The 27580-nt window shown below is 36.4% G+C and overlaps 1 protein-coding gene across 4 annotated transcripts in view; it reads left to right on the top strand.

Annotated features, from left to right (window-relative positions):
* TP53BP2 (tumor protein p53 binding protein 2) overlaps nucleotides 1-27580 on the top strand; it is an 85210-nt gene that overhangs the window by 28308 nt on the left and 29322 nt on the right. For 2 of the 4 annotated variants that reach the window (XM_044002632.1, XM_044002631.1), the window contains exons 2-11: nucleotides 10153-10300; nucleotides 16856-16969; nucleotides 20478-20557; nucleotides 21881-21982; nucleotides 22732-22906; nucleotides 23867-24048; nucleotides 24422-24586; nucleotides 24997-25225; nucleotides 26466-26576; nucleotides 26901-27049. In XM_044002632.1, coding sequence (XP_043858567.1) covers nucleotides 10153-10300; nucleotides 16856-16969; nucleotides 20478-20557; nucleotides 21881-21982; nucleotides 22732-22906; nucleotides 23867-24048; nucleotides 24422-24586; nucleotides 24997-25225; nucleotides 26466-26576; nucleotides 26901-27049 — 1455 coding nt within the window. Of the gene's footprint in view, nucleotides 1-10152; nucleotides 10301-16049; nucleotides 16067-16744; nucleotides 16761-16855; nucleotides 16970-20477; nucleotides 20558-21880; nucleotides 21983-22731; nucleotides 22907-23866; nucleotides 24049-24421; nucleotides 24587-24996; nucleotides 25226-26465; nucleotides 26577-26900; nucleotides 27050-27580 lie in introns of those variants that run through there. The other 2 variants (XM_044002635.1, XM_044002634.1) reach the window with 2 other exon arrangements.

The raw sequence follows: 27580 nt of genomic DNA, 5'->3' as shown, positions 1-27580 counted from the left end.
ATTGCAAAAGACTCAAGATGGAAAATGCTCTCCACATCCAGAGAAAGAACTATGGAGTCTTATGCAGATTGAAGCTTACTATTTTTACATTTTTTTGGGGGGGGGGGTTGGTTTTTTTCTTCTTTTTTTTCCCCTTTTCTTCTGATTCTTTCACAAAATGATTAATGTGGAAATATGTTTAACATGATTATACACATATAATCTATATCAGATTGTTTGCTGTGTTAGGGAGGGGGAGAGGAAGGAGAAAACTTTGGAACTCAAAGTTGTATAAAATGAATATTGAAAACTATATTTACATGTAATTGGAAAAAAAAACACTATTAAGTGTGTGTGTGGGGAGAAGAATCAAAAATACTACTCAGTTCTCTTCCCCCCCCCCCCATCATTAGATAACAGATTCAGAGCTAGAAGAGACCTTCAAAGTCATGGAGTCCAATCCTCTCATTTTGCAAATGAGTAAATTGAAGCCCAGAGAAGTTACATGTGACCCTAGGTAACATAGCTACTGAATATCTGAGGTGAGATTTGAACTCAGTTCTGGGTTGATAGTCCATTACTCTTATTCACTATGCCAGGATGCTTCCAGCAAAGCAGAAAGAACTTGGGTGATGCTCTTAGCATTTAGCACTTTCCTTTTGGGGACAGAAGACCCCCATCTTAGAGGGCAACCCTACTTCAGGTGCCAGAGAGACAGCTAGGTAGATAGAAAAGTCTGCCAACAAGCATTTATTATGTGATTACTAGTTGCCAGGCTCTGCCTTAAGCAGAGTCAAAACAAGCAAAACTGCCCTAAAGGAATACACGTTCTAATAGAGGAGGGAGGATACAGCAATGTGTATAAAAGACATACAAAATAGATCTCAGATGTCATCTCACAGGGAAATCCTTGGGGAGGCCTCAAGAATGGATGGGAAAGGAAAGACCTCTAGAAGGTGAGATTTGAGCTGAGACTTGAAAGAAGCTAGGGAAGCTAAGCGGTAGATGTGAGGTGGGGGCAGAGCATTCCTAGCATGGGGGACAATAAATGGGATGACATTGAATGAAATGTAGTCTGCAAAGAACAGCATGTAGGTTGAAGAAGCTGGATTGTAGAGTGCTTAGAGCGGGCTATAATAGAAGATTGGAAGGAGTCAGCTTGAGAAGGGCTTTAAATGCCCAGAGAAAGGACTTTATATTTGATCCTTAAGATAATAGGGAGCCACTGGACTTTGCTGATGTATGAGGTAATATAATCAGACCAAAGCTTCAGCTGAATTTGAGGATCAGTTGGAGTAGAGAGACTTAAACCAGGAGACCAATTAGAAAGCTATTGCAAGAGGTGATGAACTAGGCTTGTGGTTGTGTGAATGGAGAGGAGACATATACATATATGCACATGCAAACACAAGAGATAGCTAAAAGGTAGAAATGACTAGATTTGGCACCAAATGGTACATGTGAGAGGAATACAAGTGAAGAATCAAGGATGACACTGAGGTTTCAAGCCTGGGTTTGTGGTGGTGCCTTTAATAGTAATATGGATGTTTGGAATATGAAAAGGTTTTTTTGGGAGAAAAATAGGGAGTTCTTGTTTGGGACACATTGAATTTGAGGTGCCTGTGGAATCTAGTTTGAAGTGTCCAAGGCCATTGGATCTGGCAATTAAGAAATTATTGGTAACTTTGGAAAGGGCATTTTCAGTGGAATAAGGTCAGAAGTTGTATTGTAATAGGTTAAGAATGTCAGGAGAGAAAGTGGAGGCACCTATTGTAGATGGCCTTTTCAAGGAATTTAGCTACAAAGGGTAGAGGAAGTAAAGATCAAGTGAGGTGGGTTTTTTTTGAGGATGATGAAACATGAAAGTCTTCAGAGGCATAAGGGAAAGAGCCAACAGACAGCGAGAGGATAAAAATAAGTGATGAGTACCTAAAATCATTCTTAGTTAAACTCAGTACAGATCTGCATTCTGATTCATTCCAAATAACAGGCATACCTAGACCGACTCAATTCATAACCACTCTTTCATTCTCTTTTTATATGTTCTAAGTATCAAAACCACATTTATTCTGTTCTCTTACTTTACCACATTCTTAATATTCGTGTGACTATGAACAAGTCACTCTAGAGTTGTCAACTTTACACAAGTGACCTTTTGTGTATATGCCTTTGAAATCCTTTCCAGGTCTAGATCTGTCTTACTATATGATCTCTCTGTATACCTAGGGACTGTGTTAAAATTTAGTAATCTGACCTCCTTTGTATAAAGCCCAGGGGTCATTGGAATGCCATTGAATTTGCCAAAGGGCTCTGTGAATAATCTAGTGATTAACAGCAATTAAAAGGAAAATATTAGAATAACAACAATTATTTACAATGAGTTAAGTGAATTAAGTGGCAACAAACTACATACTATCTTAGTGGCTAACCTTCCTATAAATATTAGACTTAGATCTGCCACAGATGGCATTTACAATATCTTCAATGATTTTCTTGATGTAATCTATGAATAACCTGACGTGGTCCTGGAACACAGCCGGTCTACCACCATTGAAATGATGATAGAGCAGGCATTTAAAGCATGAGTAACCAATTCTATCAGAATAGACTAAAGAAGTGTTATGTTGTCTGGTTTCTACCAGACTTAATTAGCTTAGCTGTGTCAATTTATTGATAGGAAGTAGTTCATAATAAGAAGATTATACAAGTCTTGGGGTCAGGAAGGAAGGAAACAAGCATTTATTAAGTGCCTACTATGTGCTTTATGACATCTCATTTTATTGTCACAGCCACCTTGGGAAGTAGGTGCTATTATTGTCATTTTACAGTTGAGGAAACTGAAGTAGACAGGTTATAAGTGACTTGCCCAGGGTCACACAGCTAGTAAGTGTTTAAAGGTGTATTTGAACTCATTTTCCTGACAACAGGCCCAGTGCTCTTTCCACTAAGCCACCTAGAATCTTCCAGTCAGGTGAACCTAGGTTCAAATCTCATCTCAGATACTTATTAGCTGTGGCCAGTGGGCAAGCCATTTAACCTATAAATAGATTCAGTTTCTTCACCTGTAAAATGAGAAGATGTACTACTTATCTTAGTCCTTGTCAGAAAAGTGCTTTTTGCACTATTTAACTGCAAGCTATTATAACTTAGGAGCAGCTGAATGAAATTTAGCAGTCAGAAATCAGTGCCATATTTTAATGAAGATATCAGCTTCTAAAAGACCAGGGTAAGCCTGGCATAATATAATTGCAGGCCAATGGACATCCGTTACCTTTAGGCAATTGGACGAAAGAGTAGCATCTTACGTTGGTTGTTTTAGTATGTAATTACCAACACTACTAGAAACCCAGTCTTCTCTTCCTCCCCCCCCCTCCCCATTTGGTCTTTAATCATTTATTGACTCACGTAAAAAGTGTGACTACTTATTAAATAAACATACCAGAACCTGTACATCCGAATGACTGTTGGCTTTCAAAGTAGTTACTTGGGGAGGCAGTGTTTTTTCCATTGTTGTTGCCATCAGAATGTTTGAACACCCCCCCCCCCCTTTTTTTAAAGTTTTTTTTGGTTTTGTTTTTTTATCATAGTGTTTTTAGGATACATATTCTCCATTCCTCAAAATTGTCTGGATGCGTATCTACATATTTCTTCTGAACTGAACCCTTCCTCGTCACAAAGAAAAAACCATTAAAAACACCTGATAGAGTTACTGTGTTTGACAGTGTATTCAACGTTAGACCTTCCACTAACTCTTCCCAGGAGGGAGCTCTGTTTCACTGTCTGTTCTCCTGGATCATTAATTGTTTTTCAGTTACTCAGAATTTGGCTTTCTTTTAGTGATCTTTTAATTTGCATTGTAGTAGAAATTCTTTAAACAGGTAAGAAAACTTAAAGTTTTAACACAACTTTATGTACTTTGACGTGCCTTGTATTTTGGGGGAAGAAAATACCTCTAAGGAAACTTCTTTATACTGATCTTTTGTCTATTACTGTAAACGAGGGGGAGAGTTTGGGTGGATTTTAAAAAAATTGTCTGACCAAGAGGAAATGAGCTGCTGTTGATAATAGTTCAGATTACTGTGGGTTCAAATAGAGGACTTCCTATTTAACTCCATGGATGTTGCATCATTTCCTTTTAGTCATTTGTGGATAAGTGCCAGTGCATTTAAACTTCAGTATTTGTTCAGTAGCTGAGAAGGAAACACATACTGTATACTTGATGTACTTTTAGGTAACTTATTAAATATTTGATCTGTTCTGCAATTTTTATAATGAAGCAAAGAACTAAATATGAGATGGAAACGTGAAATTCATTTCTTTTTGGCCTTTTAACCCTTCACTGTAAGTCGCTTATCTAAGCCTTTAAGTATGTTGTGTTTCTTTGCTGCCGCAGCCCCTGCATTGGCAGTTAATTTTTGTTATTTGGTTAAGTGATTTTAGTTACTGATTTATGTTTTATGTAACAAGTTCAAGTGCTTTCTTGTTAGTTGGGAGCTAAAACTTTGTAACTGCAGTATAGTTCATCCTGTGGAGAACCTGCAATTTGAAAACTTAAGACTTAAAAATAACTGATTTTTCAAATGGTAGTGTTTTGAAGGTCCAGATTTAGTGTTTAATAGTGTAAAGGAATGTTGAATAACTTCTTGTACAGAGCTGAAGCTAATTTTTAGCATTGCTACTAGCTATTGATATTTGCTTTTTTTAACCTTCTAATGTATTTAAAATGAAGGTGTTGGGGCAGCTAGGTGGCACAGTGGATAGAGCACCGGCCTTGGAGTCAGGAGTACCTGAGTTCAAATCCAGCCTCAGACACTTAACATTTACTAGCTGTGTGACCCTGGGCAAGTCACTTAACCCCAATTGCCTCACTAAAAAAAAAAAATGAAGGTGTTAAAGTCTAGACTTTGCTGTTCTTTTGCTCCATGTTACTGTAAAACGTTCTTTAAATACTATACTTATGTAGTCTGTATTTGACATAAATACTTGCAAATATGCTTGTATTTCACATTCTACACTTGTAATATCCTTAATAATTGTATTTCTGAAAACATTTCTTATAGATATATTGTTCATTCATCTCCTCAATCTCCACCTTAGTAATAATAGTTCACATTTCTGTAGGGCTTAATATAGTGAGGTGAACATTAATTAATATAATGAGGTAAAGGTAGTACTTGTATTATTATTTTCATTTTATAAAGTATGAAGCTGCACCAGAGGGGTATGATTTGCCAAAGTTCACAAAGCTACTATATAAGCATATAAGTTCTGTTTGAAGTGATATATCTTTTGACCTCTTAAGGCCCCTGAAACTGCACCCTCCCTATGTCCTCAGCGCTTGTCCATTTTGTCTACATTTTAGACCTTTGATAGTTGGAAAGTTGGACAGACTATCTAGTCTTCCCAGGGTACCACATACTCTTCTGTGAGTAGTTTGAGTTGAGGGAGGAACTCTGGTTACTTAGGTATAGCATCTGCTCTACCTATTTTAAATTGGCTGCACATTTATTTTGGTGTCCATATGAGGAGTGTAGCATAGTATAATTTTGGAATTAGAACTGGGACTAGGAAGAAGAATTGGGGAAAGTACTAAATTGATTTTTTGGGTAAGTCATCTAATCATAGTGTGTCATTTCTTCATTAACATTTTTACCTCCTTTACATGGGGTGAAAACCAGTTAAGATTTGAAAAATGCTTTAAGCTGGACTGTTAAAGGATGGAATCAGAATTGTAAAGTCAACATGAATTTCTAGTAGAATTGCCTTCTGACTCCAGGGTTAATTTTTATCTCTTCTTGCACAAACACTTTCCCTTTGGTTTTTTTTTCCTGGTCGTCTTATTTTGTTGTCCATTTTTACTTTGGTTTTGTTTTTGCTGGACTGACTAAATATTAAGTTTCACCCCTTCTATGGATATCTTTGAACACTGAATTCTAAGCTTTCCTTCTCTGCCTTCATTCCACTGAAGAATTAGTCTTAGGTTCTGAACCACCTAATTGCATACATAAAACACACCTCTTAATCAATAGATATTGATTAAACACCTATATGTTCGATGCATTGGGATAAAATAACAAAAATGAGATGATCCTTGCCCTCAAGGAACTTGCATTCTATACATTCTATTGAGGTATTACAGCATATTAATAGAGAGTTAATATAGGATATACATACATACACGTGCATGTGTTATACATGTATATGTGGGTAAATGTGTATATTTAGTTACATATACATACATATATGCATATACACATCAATAATCTCGTAGCCTCGTGTTCTATCTCTATTATATCTGTAAGCTGTGCTCTTGAATTAGGTGGCAACTGAACTGAAATTTGAAGGGCCATGGGGATTTCAAGGGGGCAGAGGTGAGGAGGGAGAGTATTCAAGGCTTGGAAGACAGCCTGGACAAAAGCATAGAGATGAAAGATTGAATATCTTGTATGAGGGACAGCTGGTAGGCCAGTTTGCCTAATGCACAGTATGTGCAAAGGACAGTAATGTATAATCAACCTGAAAATTTAGGTTTGAACCAGTGTTTGAAAGGCTTTAAATGCTGAACAGAGGAGCTGAAAGGAAGCTGCTGGACATTGTTGAATAGGGGAGTGACTTTAGAAATAACCTTTTGGCAGCTGTGAGGAACACTGATGCAAAGAAACCAATTAGGAGTCCAAGTGAGAGGTGATGAAGGCTTGGACGAAGGTGATAGCTGTATGAGTGGAGGGAAGAATTTAGATAGAAAAAATTTTGAGAAGGTTGAATTAATCATATTTGGCAACTGACTGGATATGAAGGATGAGAGAGAGGGAAGAGTCAAATATGACTCATAGGTTAGGAATCTGGGTGATTGGGAGGATAGCCCATGCTCTCAGAAGACAGTCTTACCTACCTTTAACTCTGCCTGCACAAGAATTGATGTTAGCCTCCTTTTGCTGATTTGCTTTTGTAAATTCCTACATTATATGTAATCTGTATTACACAATTATGTATTGTTTCATGTGTGGTTGTCTTTTCTTCTCACCTGGGTTATAAGTTCCTTAAGGGTGAAGATTATTCCTTGTATTACTTCTGTACTTCTGTAGAAGCTGAGGACGCTAAGTGGTACAGTCGATAGATAAATAAAGTTCTGGGTCCTGAGTCAGGAAAACCTGAATTCAAATTTGGCTTCAGACACTTCCTAGCTGTGTGACCCTGGGCAAGTCATTTAACCTCTGTCTGCCTCAGCTTTCTCAACGATAAAATTGGGATATTAATAGCACCTATGTCTTAAGGTTATTGTGAGGACTAAATGAGACTAAGTGAGAGAATATTTGTAATGCACTGATTACAGTGCCTGGCACATAGCAGGCACTTAATAAATGTGTATTTTCTGCCTGATAACCTTATGTTTTTTACTATACACTGACCTACTGCTTCAGGTACACTAATCCACAAGTCGTTTGATTTCCCACCTTTAAAATCTTTGCATATATCATTCCCAGTAGCAGCTACCAAAGGGGAGGGACTTGTCAGCCAGGTAAGGAGTTATAAGACTGCTCTGTTGTTCTGACTAGAAATCTTTTGTTACTAACCTCACTTGACTAGTCACTCTTTCTGAGATTCCTTTAGTATATAGTGCCTATGTACTACTTACCTGAAACCTTTCTACAGCAATCCCATCTATGGACTCTTGGTACAAGTTCTTTCTCAGATGTCATTTATCTAATAATCATTAAGCACCTACCATGTCCAAGGCAGTAGGGATACAAAGACAAAAATGAGGATGTGGATACAAATAAGTGTAATTACAAGGAGAATTGAAGAAGGGCACACTTTCAACTGAGAGGGTTAGGGAAGGTTTCATGGAGAAGGTAACACCTGAATTGAGCCTTCTGAGAAGTAAAGATGAGGGAGTTCACAGAAGCAGAAGGTATAGTATCAAATTTCAAGACTGGCTAGTGGTCTAGTATAACTAAGATTTATAATTTGTAAATGGGGAGTAGTATGAATAAAGTCAGAAAAGCAAATGGAAGCCAGATCAATGACTCCAAGTGCCAAATTAAGGAGTTTGGCTCTAGAATAAAATACATTGTATAGTCACTCTGCTTTTTAACTGGAGAGTGGCATGGTGAAACCTATGCCTGAGGATGGTCATTTTGATAGCTGTGTGAAGGAAGGATTGGATAGAGGAAAGATTGGAATCAGGGAGACCAAGAGGAGAGACTATCATAGTAGTACAGGAGAGGAAATGAGAGCTTTGGTTTGAGTGTCGGCTCTGTGAGTAGAATGGAGCTCTAAATAAGACATGATGTGGAGATAGAACCTGAAAGTCTTAGCCATGTTTGGCTAGAGGAACAAAAGAGAGTGAAGAGTCTAGAAGACTTCAAGGTTATGAATCTGGGTGATTGGAAGGATGATGATGTCTTCAGTAGAAATAGATGCTAAAACCCTGGGAGCTTGGGAATAAGTGGACCTTTCTTTAATGTGTTTGACAGTATCTATTTAAATCCAAAAGTTAGCACCACTTATAATAGAGAAACAGTATAGCCACTTCTAATAAGATCACGGATAAAATAAAGATGTCCATTGTCACCACTGTTATTTGATATAGTTTCAGAATACTAGCTATAGGAATAAGAAAATGAAATTGAAGGAATAAATATAGGCAAAGAAGAAACAAAATGGCTGTTCTTTGCCAATGATATGATTTAGAGATTCCCTAAGAGGTTCACTTAAAAAATTATTAGAAATAATAACTTCAGCAAAGTAATAGGATATAAAATAAGCCCACAAAATTACCAACCATTCTGTACATATAAAAAACAAAATATAGAATATAAAGTAATTTTGCTGTATTTAAAATTACTACAGGATCTACTTATCTGTGAATCTACTTATTGAGAAATATAGCACTTATATGAATACAAACTTCAAAACGTTCTACAGCAGGGCTTTTTAGCCAAGGATCTGTGAACTTGTTTAAAAAAATTTGAAAATTAAGTATAATTGTTTTCCTTTTAATCCTATGCACTTAAAAACATTTTGAGGAGTCCATAGGTTTTACCAATTGCTAAGGGGGTCCATGATACCAAAAAAAATGTTGTTAAAACTACAGAAATAGACTGAGAAAGGAATTAATTGTTCATGGTTGGGACTGTGCTTTTATGAAAAAAAAAAGTGACAATATTACCTAAATTAATTTGACAGTACCACTTTAACTTACCATGCCAGTGAAAGGTTCACATGATAAAATCTGAATGAAATTATTACAAAGTCATCTAGAGGAACACGAGGTGGAGATATGCAAGGGAAATTTAAAAAAAAAAGGGGAATAAAGGAGGCCTAGAAGTACCAGATTTCAGACAATCTAGTAATTCTCAAAAAACTATTTTTTCCATTACCTGAAAAAAATAGAAAAGTTGATCAATAGAACAATGTAGGGATATGAAATTCATAGGCAATTGTACATAGTAGCATACAGTTCAATATTTATACAAGGACACAAAACGATGTTGTAAGGACTCATTATTTGACAAAAATTGCTCTATAATACCCAAGATAGTGCTTACTTTATGTTTGATCTGTATGTATAAATTTCATATTTTAAATATGATTATAAGAGTATATTCTGTAAAAATTGTGCTTCAAATTATGTTCCTTTTTTTCTGTTTCACTTGTGTTAGCTAGGTCTGAAGGAGATTGCTTAAAAAAGAGTTGACAGGGGGGCAGCTAGGTGGCACAGTGGATAGAGCACTGGCCCTGGAGTCAGGAGTACCTGAGTTCAAATCCGGCCTCAGACACTTAACACTTACTAGCTGTGTGACCCTGGGCAAGTCACTTAACCCCAATTGCCTCACTTAAAAAAAAAAAGTATATGTAGTATGCATGTGACTTTTATGCACTTTTGTGTGGAAAAGAATCTTGGTTTGGAACAATAGGCTCTTCAAATCTGTTTTCAATTAAGTTCATATGTAATCAAAGTTGAAGGAGACAAAGCATAACAAAACAAATATCAAGCATGGTAAAAGGGACAGAATTTTTGCACCTGTTTTGGTTCAGAGGCTACACAAATCATTTAAAAATACTTTACATAAATAGTTTTAAACATGGAAAAAGGAATACTTCTTATAGAAATTATGTTCCGTGATGTGGTTTCAGGCTACATTGTTATTATTTCCCTTTATTTTTTAGATGTTTCTTACGGTGTACCTTAGCAACAATGAACAGCATTTCACAGAGGTTCCAGTTACCCCAGAAACAACATGCAGAGATGTGGTAGAGCTCTGTAAGGAGCCTGGAGAGAGTGACTGCCATTTGGCTGAAGTGTGGGGCAGTTCAGGTAATCTAATCTTGTGGCTATGTCATCAACATCCTTTATTACTTTGGGGATATTTTAAGGTTTTATTTAAAAATCACTTAGGTTGGGGCAGCTAGATGGTGCAGTGGGTAGAGCACTGGCCCTGGATTCAGGAGTACCTGAGTTCAAATCCGACCTCAGATACTTAACACTTACTAGCTGTGTGACCCTGGGCAAGTCACTTAACCCCAATTGCCTCACCAAAAAAAAAAAAAAAGAAAAATCACTTAGGTTTATACTCAAGAACATTTGTAGAAAGAATAGTAGAGTTGGGAGATATAATTTCTAGTCCTGGCTCTGCCAATTGACATATCAGTATGAATTGTCTTTGAAATAAAGTTCAAGTTTCATGTGATAAACATTTTTAAAGCAGTATAGTCTTAAATCTTTAAAAGTAAAACAACTTTGTGTTAAGGTCAAATTTTGATCTTTTAAATATGAGCTTTCATCTATAGTCATAAGAAAAAATGTTCTAAATGGAGAAATGCAAATTAAAACTTTTTTTTTTGGCGGGGCAGTGAGGGTTAAGTGACTTGCCCAGGGTCACACAGCTAGTAAGTGTCAAATGTCTGAGGCCGGATTTGAATTCAGGTCCTCCTGAATCCAGGGCCTTATCTACTACACCACCTAGCTGCTCCCAAAACAATTCTGAGGTTCTACTTCATACCTGACAGATTGGCTGAAAGGTCAGAAAAGGAAAATGACAAATGTTGGAGGGGATATGGGAAAAATGAGGCATTCATGCATTATTATTATTGGTAGAGTTGTGAACTAATTCGATCATTCCATAGAGCAGTTTGGAACTATGCTCAAAGGGCTATTAAACCATGCATACCCTTTGACCTAGCAATGCCACTAATAGGTCATTATGCAAAAAGAGATAAAAAAAGAAGAGGACCTATATGTACAAAAATATTTATAGCCACTCTTTTCCTGTGTCAAAGAATTGGAAATTGTCCATCAATTGGGGAATGACTGAACAAATTGTAGTATGTGATAGTGATGGAATACTATTTTTGTGCTATAAGAAATGATGAGCCAGGATGCTCTTAGAAAAACCTGGAAAAATTTACATGAGCTGATGCAAAGTGAAATGTCCTGTGTACAAAATAACAACAATATTGTAAAGTGATCAGCTGTGAATGATTTAGCTATTCTCAGCAATACAATGATGCAAGACAAATCTGAAGGACTTGTATTGAAAAATTCTATCCATCCCCAGAGAAATACAGATTGAAATATACTTTTAAAAAATTTCTTTATTTTTCTTGAGTTTTTTTGGGGTTTCTGTTTTTTCACAACTTGACTAATATGTACATGTGTTTTGCATGACTACACATGTATAACCTATATCAAATTGCTTGCCTTCTTAATGATGGGGAGCAGGGAGAGGAAGGGAGAGAACTTGGAACTCAGAGTTTTACAAGTGAATGTTAAGGGGCAGCTAGGTGGCGCAGTGCATAGAGCACTGGCCCTGTATTAAGGAGGACCTGAGTTCAAATCCAGCCTCAGACCCTTGACACTTACTAGCTGTGTGACCCTGGGCAAGTCACTTAACCCCAATTGCCTCACCAAAAAAACCCCCAAAAAACCCAAGTGAATGTTAAAAATTGGTTTTGCATGTCATTTGGGAAAATAAAATACTAAATAAAATTAAATGTGAGTTTTCAAAATTGAATATCTGAGGGTTTGTTAGAAACCTTTTTGTTGTTTTCTTCCTTTTCTCTTGCCCTTGAACAACACAAGGAAAATGTGCATGTTATTACTAAATTATTTGGCTCAGTGGGAGGTTTGAGGAGGAATGAAAAGATTTGGAAAATCACTGTGGTGAGTGACAGAGTTCATTGATTAGGGAGGTGTTAAAGGTTGCCTTACTGCAGTGAGAACCCACTTGAGGTTATTGTAGCACAATTATGTAGTGAACCCAGTCAGCACAATTCATTATTTTTTCAGCTTCATTTAGCATAGTACAATAAATAGGAGCAAAAGGCAACTGATGTGGGAGTTTATCCAAGGCTGCGGCTTGGCTGGGAGAGATCAGTCAGACTAAAAGGTGGCAAGGGACTTAAAGAAGAGGCAAATATAAAATTGAACCAGGCAAGAGGAAGCTCCTGGAGGTTCTTGAGTAGTGAAGGAATCTGGGCAGATCTGCTAAATTGCTGTTCCTAAGATCACAGGTCTAATCAGATCCCTTCCCTGATTGAGTCTCCTGTGGTTTCTTCTTGCCTTTAAGATCAAATATAAGTTTTTCTATTTGTTTTTTTTTAAGCCTTTTACACTCTGTTTCCAGCCTACTTTCTAGAGTTATAGAGTTGTGAAAGGACTTGAGATGTCCTCTTATTCAAGACCTACATTTTATAGCTGAGTAAAATTGAAGCATAGAGAGTGAAGAGACTTGCCTAAGAGTCCCACAGGCAAGTGTCAGAGCCAGAATGTGAGCACAAAACTTTGGATTGAAAATTTATTCCTCTTTATAATGTATTATACTGCCTCTCACCGACAGTGATTTTATAGTCTATGTTTCAAACAAACTGGCCTACCTGCTCTTCTCCCAGGAATGACATTGTATCTTCCTTCTCCTTGCCTTTGCCCTCCTCGTCTCTGCCTGGTAGACTTCTATGACACAAATATGATTTTGATACATAAACTAGGTAGAGCTAAAACTGAGCAAGAAAACTAAAAGACCAGTATTTCTAATGAATATTGATGCAAAGGTTTGAAATAAAATATGAGCAAAGAGATGATAGCAGCATATCACCATTACCAGACTGAATTTATACCAGGAATACAGGGCTGGTTCAAATACAAGGAAAACTATAAACATAATTGACCCTATTAATAATAAAAATCATGATTATTGGAATGTAGCTTTCTTTAATATAAGTAGTATCTATTTAAAACCCAAGGTCTAAACATTGTAGATAAGATCCGGGGAAAAACAAGGATGCCTATTATCAATATTACTATTTAGCATAGTGCTAGAAATGCTATCTATCTATATAGAAAGAAGACTAGAAATAGAAATTGAAGAAATAAGCATAGGCAGAGAGGGGAACAATGATCACTTTTTGCAGACGATATGATGTTGCTTAGTGAATCCTAGAGAGCTACCTAAAAAACTAATTGAAACAATTAACATTTCAGCAAAATTGCAGGATATAAAATAAATCAGCATAACTATTACTGTTATCAAAATCCAGCAGAAAAAGATAGAAAAAGAAATTTCATTTAAAATAACTACAGATAGTATAAATAAGACGTGAAATTATATGCACACAATTATAAATCCTTCTTTACTCAAATCAAGACATTTAAATAATTGGAGAAGTATTAATTGTTCATGGTTAGGTTGTGCCAGTATAATAAAAATGACAATACTACCAAAATTAATGTACTTATTCAGTGCCATAAAAACAAAATCACCAAAGTATTGCTTTATAGAGGTACCAAAAAAAAAAATTTTATTGGGAGAAACAAAAGGTCAAGAAAGGAATGAATGAAAAAGTGGGAAGCAGTACCAGATCTCAAACCATACTACAAAGCCCTTAAAGAGGCAGGTTGGTGAAACAGTGGATAAAACACTGGGCTTGGAGTAAGGAAGAGCAGAATTCAAATGAGGTTTCAGACAGTTATTAACTGTTTGACCTTGGACAAGTCACTTAACATTTTGTTTTCCTCAATTTCCTCATCTGTAAAATGAGGATAAGAATAGTACCTGCCTCCTAGGGTTGTTGTGAGGATCAAATAAAGTAATATTTGTAAAGTGCTTAGCAAAGTGCCTGGACCATAGTAGGCACTATATAAATACAAGCTATTATTATTAAAACAATTTGGTGCTGGTTAGGAAATAGAGAGGTTGATCAGTGGAACAGATTAAGTATATAATATATAGAAGCAAGCAAGCACCAGTAGCCTAGTGTTTGATAAACCCTGAGATCCCAGCTACTGGAGTAAGAATTCACTCCATATCAGAAATTGTTAGGAAAACTGGAAAAAAAAAAGCCTAGGTATAGACTAACACATCACATATGAAGATAAGCTCCAAATGCATACATGATTTAGACAAAGACTTTATAAATAATTTATAAGAGCATAGAAGAAATTATCTGTCAGATCTGTGGGTAGGGGAAGAGTTCAGTGACCAAAAAAGAGATAGATTCATAGGAAGTCAAGTAGACACAGAAAATTAAGACATTTTTGAGTGGAGCAAAACAGTGTACCTAAAAATAGAAGAGAAGCAAGAACTTGGGAAGAAGTCTTTGAATCAAGTTTCTCTGATAAAGGTCTAGTTTCTAAGATATGTAGGGAACTGATTCAAATTTATAAGAGCCATTCCTCAATTGATAAATGGTCAAAGGATATGAATAGGAGGCTTTCAGAGGAAGAAATCCAAGCTATTAATAGCCATATAAAAATATCCTAAATCACTAATAATTAGAGGAATACAAGTGAAAATGATCCTTGAAGTCCACCTCACACCCTTAGATTGGTTAACAAAAAGAGAAATGCAAATGCTGGAAAGAGCTGTGAGAAAAGTTACCTTATTGGTGGAATTGTGGACTTCTCCTGTAATACTAGAATACAATTTGGAAATATGTTTCAAAAGCTATTGTGCATAGCCTTTGACCCAGCAGTACCACTACTAGCTTTATACCCAGTGAGACCATTATTGTTGTTTGTCCTTCATTCTCAAAGAAGACCATGACATCAGAGTGATGTCATGACTTGCAGTGAATTGGATTTAAGTGAGGAAGGGCTGTGCAAAGTCACTCTCCTCAAGAGCCACCTGGGTCCAGGGTCAAGATATATGTCAGGACAACTGGAGATGGCCCAGAATTTAAGTCATTTGGGGTTAAGTGACTTGCCTGGGGTCACACAGCTAGTAAGTGTCTGAATTGAAATTTGAACTCAGGTCCTCCCAACTTCAGGGCCAGGGCTGTATCCACTGTAGCACCTAGCTGCCCCAATGAGACCATAGAAGGAAGAAAAGGATTTGTTATGCACTAAAATTAAAAAAAAATTATGGAAGTTCTTTTTGTGGTAGCAAAGAATTGGAAACTTAAGAGGGTGCCCAACAATTGGGGAGTAGCTTAACAGGTTATGGTATATGAAGATGATAGAGTATAACTGTGCTGTAAAAGAAATGATAAAGGAGATGGTTTCAGAGAAACCTGAGAAGACTTGTGAGCAGAATCAGGAGAAAAATTCATACAATAACAATATTGTAAAGAACTTTGAAAAACTTGGGAACTCTGATTAACACAATAATAAACATAAATTCCCAAAATACTCATTATGAAACTTGCTTTGCACTTCTAGATAGAGAGGTGATGGACTCAGTGCAGATTGAGGGTGTTTTTTGGTTTTTTTTTTTGGCTATGACTAATGTGAGAATTTGTTTTGCATGACTATACATATTTGTAATAGATTTTATTTTTCTTACTTTCTCAATGGGGTAGGGTGGGAGGAAGAGAATTCAGATCTGAAAATAAAATAAAATGAAGTTTAAAAAAATGATAGTAACTGAACAAGTCCACTGATTGGCTAATGGGCAGTGGGGGTTTGGGTTGATGACCCATAGGTTTCAGAATCATTATATAACCTGGTGGGAGTTTGTTAATCATTAAGTGAGAAATTTAGAAAGATTTTCAAAGTCAATAGTATTATGACCTAAGGGTAGAGTCCTTTCAGAGCCTTGGACAGTTTAGATCCCCTGGTGCTGAAGGAGTGGTGACACTCTCCTTCCAGGTAAGAGACTAAGCTGTAAACTTGATGGAATGGGGTTCCCTCTCCACACTTCAGCAACTGAAAAGCAGTAAGATAGAAGAGCATGGCTCTTTTCTCTTCCCACAGGAGGCTAGAGAACAGGCAGGAGATATATGGAGAAGTACAGTGTTGTCTGTCCTTTCCACAGTCCCAGAGGAAGCTGGAAATCAAGCAAGAGATATAGGCCAAAAGATGGAAGGCATCCCATCTCTCTCTTTGGAGGCTAGAGAGCAGGAAAGAGACAAAATTGAACCTAGATTATGAAGAACTTTGAATGCCTAACAGACGAGTTCATATTTGATCTTAGAGGTGATAAGAGCCATTGGTGTTGGTATAGAGAAGTGATATGATCAGACCTGCACTTTAGAAAAATCATTTTGGCATCTTTGTAGAAGATAGCATGGAGTGGGTAGAGACTTGAGACAGGAAGATTAATTAAAGGGCTGTTGCTTACAATATTCCTGATCTAAGATGTTGGCTATGTGAGTGGAGAGAAAGAAATAGATGTGAGAGAGGTTGAAATAGAAATGGCAAGATTTGGCAACTGATTGGATATATGGTGGTAGAAGGAATGAGGAGTTAGGAATGAAACAGGTTTAGAATCTTCTAATTCTGAAATTCTGTTTATTTTCTTATTTCAAGATCTTATTGATTGCCTATATGGAGCTTTGTACATGTGAGTGTGAATAGCAAAATTGCCTTTGTTGTTGTTGGCATGTTTGTGCATATAGCACACTTTTTTCATCTTTTTTCCTCCTCCTTTTCCTTAAGAGCGTCCAGTTGCAGATAATGAGAGAATGTTTGATGTTCTACAGCGGCTTGGAGTCCAGAAAAGTGAAGTTCGTTTCTTTCTTCGCCATGAACGTCCCCCTAACAGGGATATAGGTAAGTGATTTCTTATAAATCTTAGTTTGAAAAAATCTACATCTGATAATTAGGGGAGTAATTAATAAATAGCTGCAGTCTGATTTTTGTTTTTCTGGAGTTAATGCTAGTTAAGGTGAGTGTCTAAAAGAAGACTTTGGAGTAGTCTTACCTAGATCATGTATTTTAATATACCCTAAAATATTAGAAGATTTCATTATGGACATTTGAAGGCAGAGTTATTAATTCAGGACCAAATTGTGTTTCATAATAAGAGAAGTTTTAAAACTACAATTTATACCTCTGTTGAGTATTTATACCTCTATTAAGGTAGCTTACCTGCCTTAGTATTTGTTCGGAAAGAAAACTTAATTTCACTGTTGCTAAAATATATTAGTATATATGGGCAAGTAGTACATGGAGGCAGTTGTTAGAAATCTTATACATTTATAGTTGAAAATGTGACATGGTAACAATAGTTTTATTTGATAAACATTTAGTTTTAAAAATATTAACCTGTTTTTATTAATGTAGTTTTTAAATGGTACATTTGTTTTCACCTGATAATCTGTTCCAGGAAACCTTTATGCATCACCTGAGCTATATTGCTTTCTCTTTTTAAATTGCTGCATGGATCTTTAAATTACTGCATGGATGAATGAGTTGAATTTTGCAAGTTGGTCTCCCAGGTCAAATATCTTCTTTCACTAGGCTCTATGTAAATTATTGATTAACCTTTCAGAAGTGTAATATGTAGTTTCAGTGTGTCTGTTTTGAAGTGTACTGTAATGTGAGAAAGAAAATCTGGAAACAAAGTTTTCACAGTAGAAAAACATCAGAGTCACAAAGTCTTCATAAACTTAAATAAAAGAAGTTTTCCTTTTCTATACAGTTTAAGAGGCTCAGTACTGTTGAAGTTGTTCCAACTAGGTTCTGCATGTAATGTAATCAAGAATGTATGTAAATTGGGACCCATGGCTTCAAAAAGTCTTTGCTACTTAGTACTTTTATGTAAACAAGCATATAAAAGATCACAGAATCCAAGAGTCACAAGGGACCTCAAAGGTCATTCAGATTAATGTATCAGGAATCCTCTCTGCAAATGGACAGATAGTGACTGGGCCTGTGACTCCATTGGTATAGGAAGTCCATGGTGTGGAAACTCCCTCTACCAGTGCAAGTAAGCATTCCCTCTGCAAGGTAGAACCCTAGAGGATGGCCCAGAGTCCCACAGCACATCTCTTTTAGAGGCAGTGCTCAAACTCTGGCTTTCCCCAAGGACTATTCAACTTAAAGACTTCTAATGAGGGGCAGCCTACTACCTTCTGAAAGCCCATTTCGGTTTCAAATAGCACTCATTGTTTGGAAGCTTTTCTTTATGTTAAACCATAATTTGTCTGTCGCCTTGTGGCAACTTTGTGGAATCATTAGCAGGAAGGGACATGAGAGGTTGTTGAAAACAATCCTGCATTTACTAAGAGCCATAGATGTTAAGTGCCTTGACCAGGGTAGCACAAGGACCAAGTGGTAGAGCCAGAAACTTTGATTTTGAGGTTCCTTTCCTCTTGTACCACATTCTACCCATTGTTCATAGTTCCACCATCTGATACCTCTACCGTTCCTGAGGAAAACTGTTTTATTTTCTCTTTACATATCTTTCCCTCCGGATCAGCATTTCAGTTTCCTTCAATCAGTACTCAAAAGTTGTGGTCTTAAGGCCTGGTTATTTCCTCTTTAGACTCTCTTCAGCTTATTAATACTTTCTTAAAGGTGATTCAGAGGGAATGTGGTATCATGGCTAGAACTCTGGAGTCAAGAAGACCTGGGTTCAGATTTGACTCTAGACACTGAGTACCTTGGTGACCCTGAGCAAGTCACTTAACCTAGCTATATATACCTCAGTTCCTACATTTTAAAATAAAGTAGGAAAGGCCTCTAAGGTTCTTTCCAGCTCTAAAATCTATGAGCATGTGATTCTATGAAGCTATGTATTATGTAGAATCAAACTAACTACTCCAGATGTAGGCTAAACCAGGCAGAGTACAGTAGGACCTTCCCCTTCCTTTTTCTGGGCATTATACTTGTCAAGGAAGCTTACGATGGATTAGCTTTTTAGGTACCAGTTCTCGTTGTTCATGTATTGAATTTGCAGTCCACTAAAATCCCCATATATTTTCTTTTTCCAAGTGAACTTAGAAATCTTTTTTCCATCTTAAACTTATGAACTTGACATTTGTTGAGCTCAAGTAAACTTTACTAGATTGTGTCTAGGGACTTTGCTTGTTGATATAGTTTTTGGGTCTTGCCTTTTTGTCTAATGTATTAACTATCTCTCCAAGCTTGGTGTCATTTCCAAATATGATAAACATGCCATGTATACATTCATCTAAATAATTGATAAAAGTGTTCTATAAAGTGCACAGAACTAAGGGCAGATCCCTCTGGGATACTACACTAGAGGTTCCTATTATCTTGGCATTGGTCCATTAATAGTTACTTTTGGATCCTGTTTTTCAAGCAGTTTTGAATTTATCTGACTGTACTGGTCTACAATAGTTAACACAGCTGAGAAAGTAATTACATTTTCTATTCATTTAATTAGCTCTACAGTATGCTAACTCTTTTCCAGAAATTTATGTTACATAGAATAGATATACCGAATAAATCATAAGAAAAGGGTAAAAATTTTGTCATGCAAGACATATTCAAAGTGTAAAACTGAGAATTTAGTATGTATTTTCATTGAGCTCTTCCATCACTTGTACCTTAGAAGAGCTACTAATGAGTGCAAGATAAGATTATTTGAATTTTACTGATTTTTCATGTTCTCTGACAAAGCTCCTACTGAGTAGCTCAGTAAAGAGTGTCAACCCCAGAAATTTTAAGGTGAAAGTTTGAATCATTAGTCAGAGTATATATGTATATTTTGCTTTTGTAGTAATAAGAAGTAAGGCATTTTTTTCCTCTGTTAAGTTATTGTAGTATAGACTGGTTTCTTTTTTAGAGATTCATTTATATAGTTTTCCAAGTTAGTTAATATTCTTTTGCTCTCAGTTTTTTCTCCTCTTAACCCAGCACTATCTCTTTTTTTTTTTTTTTTTGGTGAGGTAAATTGGGATTAAGTGACTTGCGCAGGGTCACACAGCCAGTAAGTGTTAAGTGTCTGAGGTCGGATTTGAACTCAGGTCCTCCTGACTCTAGGGCTGGTGCTCTATCCACTGCGCCACCTAGCTGCCCCAACCCAGCACTATCCATACATGGTTTCAAATAATTTGTTTGCCATGGGACCAAATTGTGATGACTTATTCCAGTGCTATTAGAAAATGTCATATTCATATTCTCTCCCTGCCTCTCTCTCTCTCTTCCCCCATATCTATGTCTATGTCTATGTCTATATATACATACACACATATGCATATGCACACACATATTTTCACTTGAAAGTGGGGGTGGTGGAGGAAACACATGAGTTCACTTATAACATTTATATCACTTGGTTTTAATGTATAGCTTTGAATTTTGTGTTTAGTGAGTGGACCAAGGATTCAGGATCCTATCTCAAAAAGGAATGGGGTTAAAGTTCCTGGTGATCGAAGAATTGAGAATGGTGTAAGTATTTATTTGAATGTTTATTGTCATAATAATAGTATAAACTTTCCAAATTTCAGTGTCAGTGGGATTACTTGCCAGGGTTACATAAGTGATAACATTAGAACTCTAGGTCTTCTATCTTTTTCTGCTATTCCATACCATAGTGCCTTTTACCCAGTATAGGTGCATTGAACCCCTTTGGTGCATCCAAGTTGTTCTTTAACTCCCTTTTTTATTTGTTTCTAATGGTGTTAGGAAGGAATAAGTAAATTGGAGGCCTAAGTTTTTAACTTTCTTAGTTTAGAGCCTAAGCCAGGGGTTCTTAACTTTTTCATGTCATGGAATCTTTTAACAATATGATTAAACTTATGCACCCTCTCTCAGAATAATATTTTTTCTTTTTCTTTTTTTTCTTGCGGGGCAATGAAGGTTAAGTGACTTGCCCAGGGTCACACAGCTAGTAAGTGTCAAGCATCTGAGGCCGGATTTGAACTCAGGTACTCCTGACTCCAAGGCTGGTGCTCTATCCACTGCAACACCTAGCTGCCCCAGAATAATATTTTTAAATGCATAAAATAAAATTCATTTAGTTACAAAGGAAATCAGTTATAATGAAATTATTATGGACCCCTGTTTAACAACCCCTACTTTTATGAGGGGCAGAACAGTATAGTAGATAAAAGACTGGTCTTAGATTTAGTTGGACCTGAGTTTGACTTTCACCTTTGACACTCAGTAGCTGGGGAATTGTGAGCAAGTTGCTTTACTTGACCAAAACTCAGTTTCCTCCCCTGTAAAATGGCCTGATAATACATTGTTGTAAGATTAAAATGAAAGTCATGCATTTAAGATGCTTTGAAAACCTTGAAGTGCTATGTAAAATTTAATGGTGGTGGTGGTAGTAGTAGTGCTTAAAGCTAGTATTCCTTGGATAGTAGAGATTAAAATTATTTGTTGACATTATATTACTAATTGAAGACAAGTGATCATTACTGTATTTGTTGTCTTTGCCATCTTATGTTGTAGTTGATACAGTAGGAAAAATGGTTGTGGCACAAACTACAGATAGGTTAGTTCTAAAGTTAACCTACTTTTATGCTAATTGATTTATAGAATTAATTTTTATCTTATAATTCAAAATTTTAAGTGTTAATCCTGTAGATTAATTTGTGAATTTCAATTAGCCATGTCTATTTCGTTATAAACAAATGGTTGTCATCTTGCCATAGTAAGTTTTCACATGAAACCTTCTGAAACTATCAGCAAGATAAAGAGAACCCATGAGAAGGGATACTAGATGCTTATTCTGTAATTAGTTGGGTTTTGCTTCTTCATTCACAGGTTAATAGTCCCAGGATAGATATGACTCTTGCTGAGTTGCAAGAGATGGCAACACGCCAACAGCAGCAGATTGAGGCTCAGCAGCAAATGCTGGCTACCAAGGTAAATGCATTTTGACATACAGGTTTGCTTTTTAGTTGTGGAATGAACCTCTAGGCTGAAAGTCATTACTTGACCTTAAAATAATTTGTGTATTATGAATGAAACTTTGGATTTTATTTTCTGGGAAAATGTTTGACTAAATGACTAAATCATAAATAAACCTTTAATCTTTTAGCCAGTTTCATTTAACCCTGGTATTTCAATAGAGGAATAACTTTATTGTTATACTTAACAGTTCTCTAGAAGAGATATAATAGAATCTACTCTAGTTTTAGAAAACCCTACCTTCAGATAGATTTCTTTCTTAGTCTAATTTTGCTAGAGAAGAAGTAAAATCAGTATTTTCTAAACTCTGTTTTTGTTTTTGTTTTTTTGTGAGGCAGTTGGGATTAAGTGACTTGCCCAGGGTCACACAGCCAGTAAATGTTAAGTGTCTGAGGCTGGATTTGAACTCAGGTACTCCTGACTCCAGGGCCGGTGCTCTATCGACTGCGCCATCTAGCTGCCCCTAAACTCTGTTTTTTGTGGGGCACAGAGGGTTAAGTGACTTGCCCAGGATCACACAGCTAGTAAGTGTTAAGTGTCTGAGGTCGGATTTGAACTCAGATCTTCCTGAATCCAGGGCCGGTGCTTTATCCACTGTACCACCTAGCTGCCACTTCTGAACTCTATAATCTAAATATTTTTTCTATTCATTAAATGTATGATAGTCCTGTTTAAAGTACCATGCCTATTTTTTCTTTTTTGAGGAACAACGCTTAAAGTTTTTAAAGCAGCAAGATCAGCGCCAGCAGCAACAAGCTGCAGAACAAGAAAAACTGAAGAGACTAAAGGAAATTGCTGAGAATCAGGAAGCCAAGTTGAAAAAAGTGAGAGCTCTCAAGGGTCATGTAGAACAGAAAAGACTCAGTAATGGAAAACTTGGTGAGTATTCTGTGAGAGAATCCATCTAAGTCCAGTTCAAAGTGAGATAATTCATGACAATAAATACTGGTTAAGCCCCCTAGTATATGTAAGATGGAGAAAGAGCCTTGGAAACTAGCAGATCTGCAGAGAGCCCTACCTCTATTATAGCCCAGCTTTGTGAATGTGGGCACATCACATTCTAAATTTCATTTGAGTTACCACACTTGGGAGGTCCTCACATTGATGAAATCACAGGAATGGACAAGTTTCAAGTATTAGGTAAGGTACAGGAAAAGAGAAAACTCAATACAAATGCTTATAGTAGTATTTTTGGACTGTGATAAGCTTCCAAAGACCCAGCCTTTTTATCCTTACTCTAAACATTTATGTAAGCTTTTGGCAAATATAAATAATAAAAAAGTGTTATAAGTGACAGGTTGTTCTTTTACAAGTTGCTTTTCTGATTTTTTTTTTACAGTAAATATTTTCTTAGACCTGATTAATGAGGAATGTTTCTTTTTAATAGGGATAAATGTCTAGTTGCATAAAAACAGTATTATAGGAAGAAAAGTGATTCATGGAAACTGATATAAACTAGTGATCAACTAAACAGCATTGCTGTGGGGTTTCACATCTGTGTGGTATCATTTGGTTAGTTCATTAACCATTATTATTGTAGATTATGAATAATCCACTAATTATTAATTAACCATTATGATGATGATGGCATTGATCAGAACAGCCTTGTTTGAGGTATATCTGTATCCATTTTGTAAAAGATATATACACATAATGATGGCAGGTTTTCCTGTTTCTCTTGTCTTCTTTGTATAAATTGGGAATGTTGATTCTGAGACATTTCTGAAAAACTATGCTCCTTTTTATTAGCAAACTTGCAGAGGCCTAACTTCTTGGGAAGGAATCCATTCTTGTTTTCTTGTTTTAATCATTGCTACTGTGTTCTCGTTCTCCTTCTAGTGGAGGAAATTGAACAGATGAATAGTTTGTTCCAGCAGAAACAAAGAGAGCTGGTTCTGGCTGTGGCAAAAGTTGAGGAACTCACCAGACAACTGGAGATGCTGAAGAATGGTAGAATTGATGGATACCATGACAACCAGTCTGCAGTAGCTGAGCTCGATCGACTATACAAGGAACTGCAGGTAACTTTTTAATTAAAAACAAGTAGAACTACTATTTATATGTAAAAAACCACAGTGTCAGGGACATAGAGATTTATAGACTACTGGCAGGAAATACTGGTTATCTGGTGGTTTCTCCTAAAAAAAAAGCCAAACAAAACACAAGCACTCTTTTCAAAAAACAAAACATAGTACCCCACGTGGGAAATTTGCTGTATTCCTCATGACTACAGCCAAAAGTGGAGCAGGTGTCAGTTAGCTGTCGGCTGGATGATGGGAAATGACAGGACTTGTTTACTCAAGACTTAAGTGTAGTCATGTTTGGGGGAGTATTTTGCCATCTGAAAGGTTTGTTTTCCTATCGTATACTCTTCTCTCTCTTCACTTTATTCAGTTAAGAAACAAATTGAATCAGGAGCAAAATGCCAAACTACAGCAACAGAGGGAGTGTTTGAACAAGCGCAATTCCGAGGTGGCAGTCATGGACAAGCGTGTGAACGAGCTGCGGGACCGTCTGTGGAAGAAGAAGGCAGCGCTGCAGCAAAAGGAAAATGGACCAGTAAGGATGGGGGCTTGAAACTCAAGCTGGGGGAGGAGTGAAAAAGACAGTGAGCCCACTGAGCTCACCTCTTCACACATAGCCTATTGAAAAGCTCAGCTAAGCTTGGCTGGAAGGAGGGTGGCCAGTGCTGGATACTTAAAAAACCCCAGTTTCTTTTGCTGTCTGGCGCTGCTAATTGTATAGTGCTGCTTGTAATTCTGATGTTTGTTAATTCTCTGGTTGAGTCAGTTACAAAGGCGCTTTCATTCTGTTCTGGATCCTTATTTTTATTACATAATCAGCATATTCTTGGAAACTGAAATTAATTTGTAATCAAGAACCCTGCAACTTTAATGACCTTTTCTGAATTAAAATATGTGTGATATGTTTTATATCACTGAAGAAAACATGTCAATGCTTTTGTTTAGATTTCATCTGATGGGAATCTTCCTCAACAAGTGGTATCAGCTCCAAGTAGAGTGGCGGCAGTAGGTCCCTACATCCAGTCCTCCACTATGCCACGGATGCCCTCACGGCCAGAACTTCTGGTGAAAGCACCTTTTCCAGATGGCTCTTTAACCACGCAGGCACCGGACAGTCTGCTCAAAACACAAACTCTACCTAATATGAGAGCTGGGGCTGTCTCACAAGCAAAAGGTAGTGAGAATAATTTCTTCTTTCCTGAATAAGTTGACTTTGACTTGGACTAATTTTTTTCAGTTTAAAAAAAACCCAACACAACTCCTCATGATATATGCTTACAGTGTTTACAGGGGGTTGTGACTCTTCTGTTGTTGGTGGATAAAAATGCTAAATGTTGATATCGTCTTATTCTATATATTGTAGTTGAAATTGGCTTTCTTTCGTTTGTATTTTCAGTGTTTGGGAATTCTTACACTAGGGATCATAATCATGTGGAAAGAAAGGGAAGTGAGACGTTCCTGGTTTATCTTTGTTGAGAGGGAATATATCAGGGAGTTTTCAGGGATATTCTCGCTGTGTATCTTTGGATGGAAAGGAATGGCTGTAAATCAGGGCTATGGTGATGAGAGAACATTGGAATAAGAAACTTTAAGCTCCTTTTACTAAGATCCTGGAAGGAATCATAGCAATCATAAAATCTATAAAGCTTTTCTTGTCTCTACACTTAAAGTTAATGAAGCTAAAGATTGTTTATTATCCTGAGGTCTTTACTAGCTGTGAAGAAATTTTGTCATAGACTGACAGAGCTATAGTTTGTCATTTGGTCTGTCATAGTAGAAATTTTATCCAATTTGAATTAAAGGAAAAAACAAAATTGCTGCTTTTGAATAGAATGGAATACAATCTCTGCATCAGCTTATCTCTGAAGAATTTGCTAAAATAACATGGATTAAATTTGAGTTCTTTTTCGTTTTATGTGCTTTTGTCATGGTACCATTTTTCTAGCATAGGCAAAACCTAGAAGGAGATCCCTTTAGACCATTTTAGTGGGGCAAAGATGGTAACAGACATTTTATAATGAAACATTAATGAGATTATTTAAATTTTGGCTTAACTTTTTGAAGTAGAAAACATTTTCATTCTGTAATAGTGATTGATGTTTCCTTATGGAGTGGAAAAGTTATATATCCTGAATTTTTCTGAAACAGGCATCTAATTTCAAAATCCTAGATTATATATGAAGATAATAATGAACTGACCCAGAACTGTTGGATCTAGTATAATTAATTTATGTATATTATAAATAATATGTAATTTATATGCACATGCAATTGGTAGATAAATTTTATTTGTTTAAATTATAAAACTGAAATTTGAGAAGCATTTACATTTTTAGAAAGTAAAATTCCACTTTGTAAACTAGTCCTTAGCATTCAATGTTGGGGTATTAATAGCACCTTTTCTGTAATTCTAGGCTCTAAAGTCCATCAAGCTGGCCATGATTGGAATCATTCAAACACAGATCTCTTACCTCTCCAGGGATCAGCCTCTTTACCTAAAAACTCAATGAATTCTGCTGAACAAGGTAAGTTCCAGTTTTTTTGCACCCATCTTTTCTATTTTGGTCATCTAGAAATTACCAGGATATATGTGTGTGTGTATAATAGTTTCTTAAGTGTATTTCAATTAGTGATAGTATAACCTGTAATTTTGTTTCCAAGTCCCTCTCATTGAGTGGTAGAACTTGGATACTGCTTCTGTAGCATGATGGTGGTAACCTTATATATGGTTAACTTAAAAGCGTTTAGGAAAAAAGATTTTCACCAAGATGTTATAGAAATGATTGTATTGTGTGTGGGTGAAAATACTTCATATAATGTTAACTAGGATTCTTTTGTTTCTTATTCAGTTGATGATGGTGAGATACCACTGAGGGAAAAAGAGAAAAAAGTACGTCCCTTCTCAATGTTTGACACAGTAGACCAAGCTGCTGCCCCACCACCCTTTGGTATGCTAAGGAAAAATCAGAGCAGTGAAGACATTTTACGGGATGCCCAGGTACTTAACTTATAGACTCTTGAGTGATGATAGTAATACTAAATCTTGAATTTGTATTGCAACTTTCTGTCAGTGAATACACATCTTTAAATGTTGAAAACTAGAGTGTGTAACACTGTACTAGGTACGAGTTACAAGTGATGTGGAAGTGGAAGATGAGGGAACAAAGCATAAAGAAGACATTTCTTAGTTGAGAAACTTATTCTGTATTGTTTAGAGAAGATGCTGGGAACAAAGACTTGGGCTGTTGTTGGCACCCGCATGGATATTGGGCATTGTAACAAAACCTTAGTTGTTACTTTCCCTTGAACAAGTGGAATACAGGAAAATGAGTATATGACAGTCATTTCTCTTCCTGGAACTCTCTTCTATTTTTAGAACAATTAGGTTACCTCATCTAAAACCTTCTTTTTCTAACATTCCTAGATGATAGGTTCTTTGTTTTTGTAATGATTTTCTGAACATTAGAAAATAATATCAATAACCATTGATGACATTTTATAGTATTTTAAAATTTGTGTTGTTCTTTCA

The sequence above is a fragment of the Dromiciops gliroides genome, chromosome 4 (assembly GCF_019393635.1).
Source record: "Dromiciops gliroides isolate mDroGli1 chromosome 4, mDroGli1.pri, whole genome shotgun sequence".
Taxonomy (NCBI): domain Eukaryota; kingdom Metazoa; phylum Chordata; class Mammalia; order Microbiotheria; family Microbiotheriidae; genus Dromiciops; species Dromiciops gliroides.
Note: the sequence above shows the minus strand (reverse complement) of the source record. Positions and strands in the feature narration are given on the sequence as shown.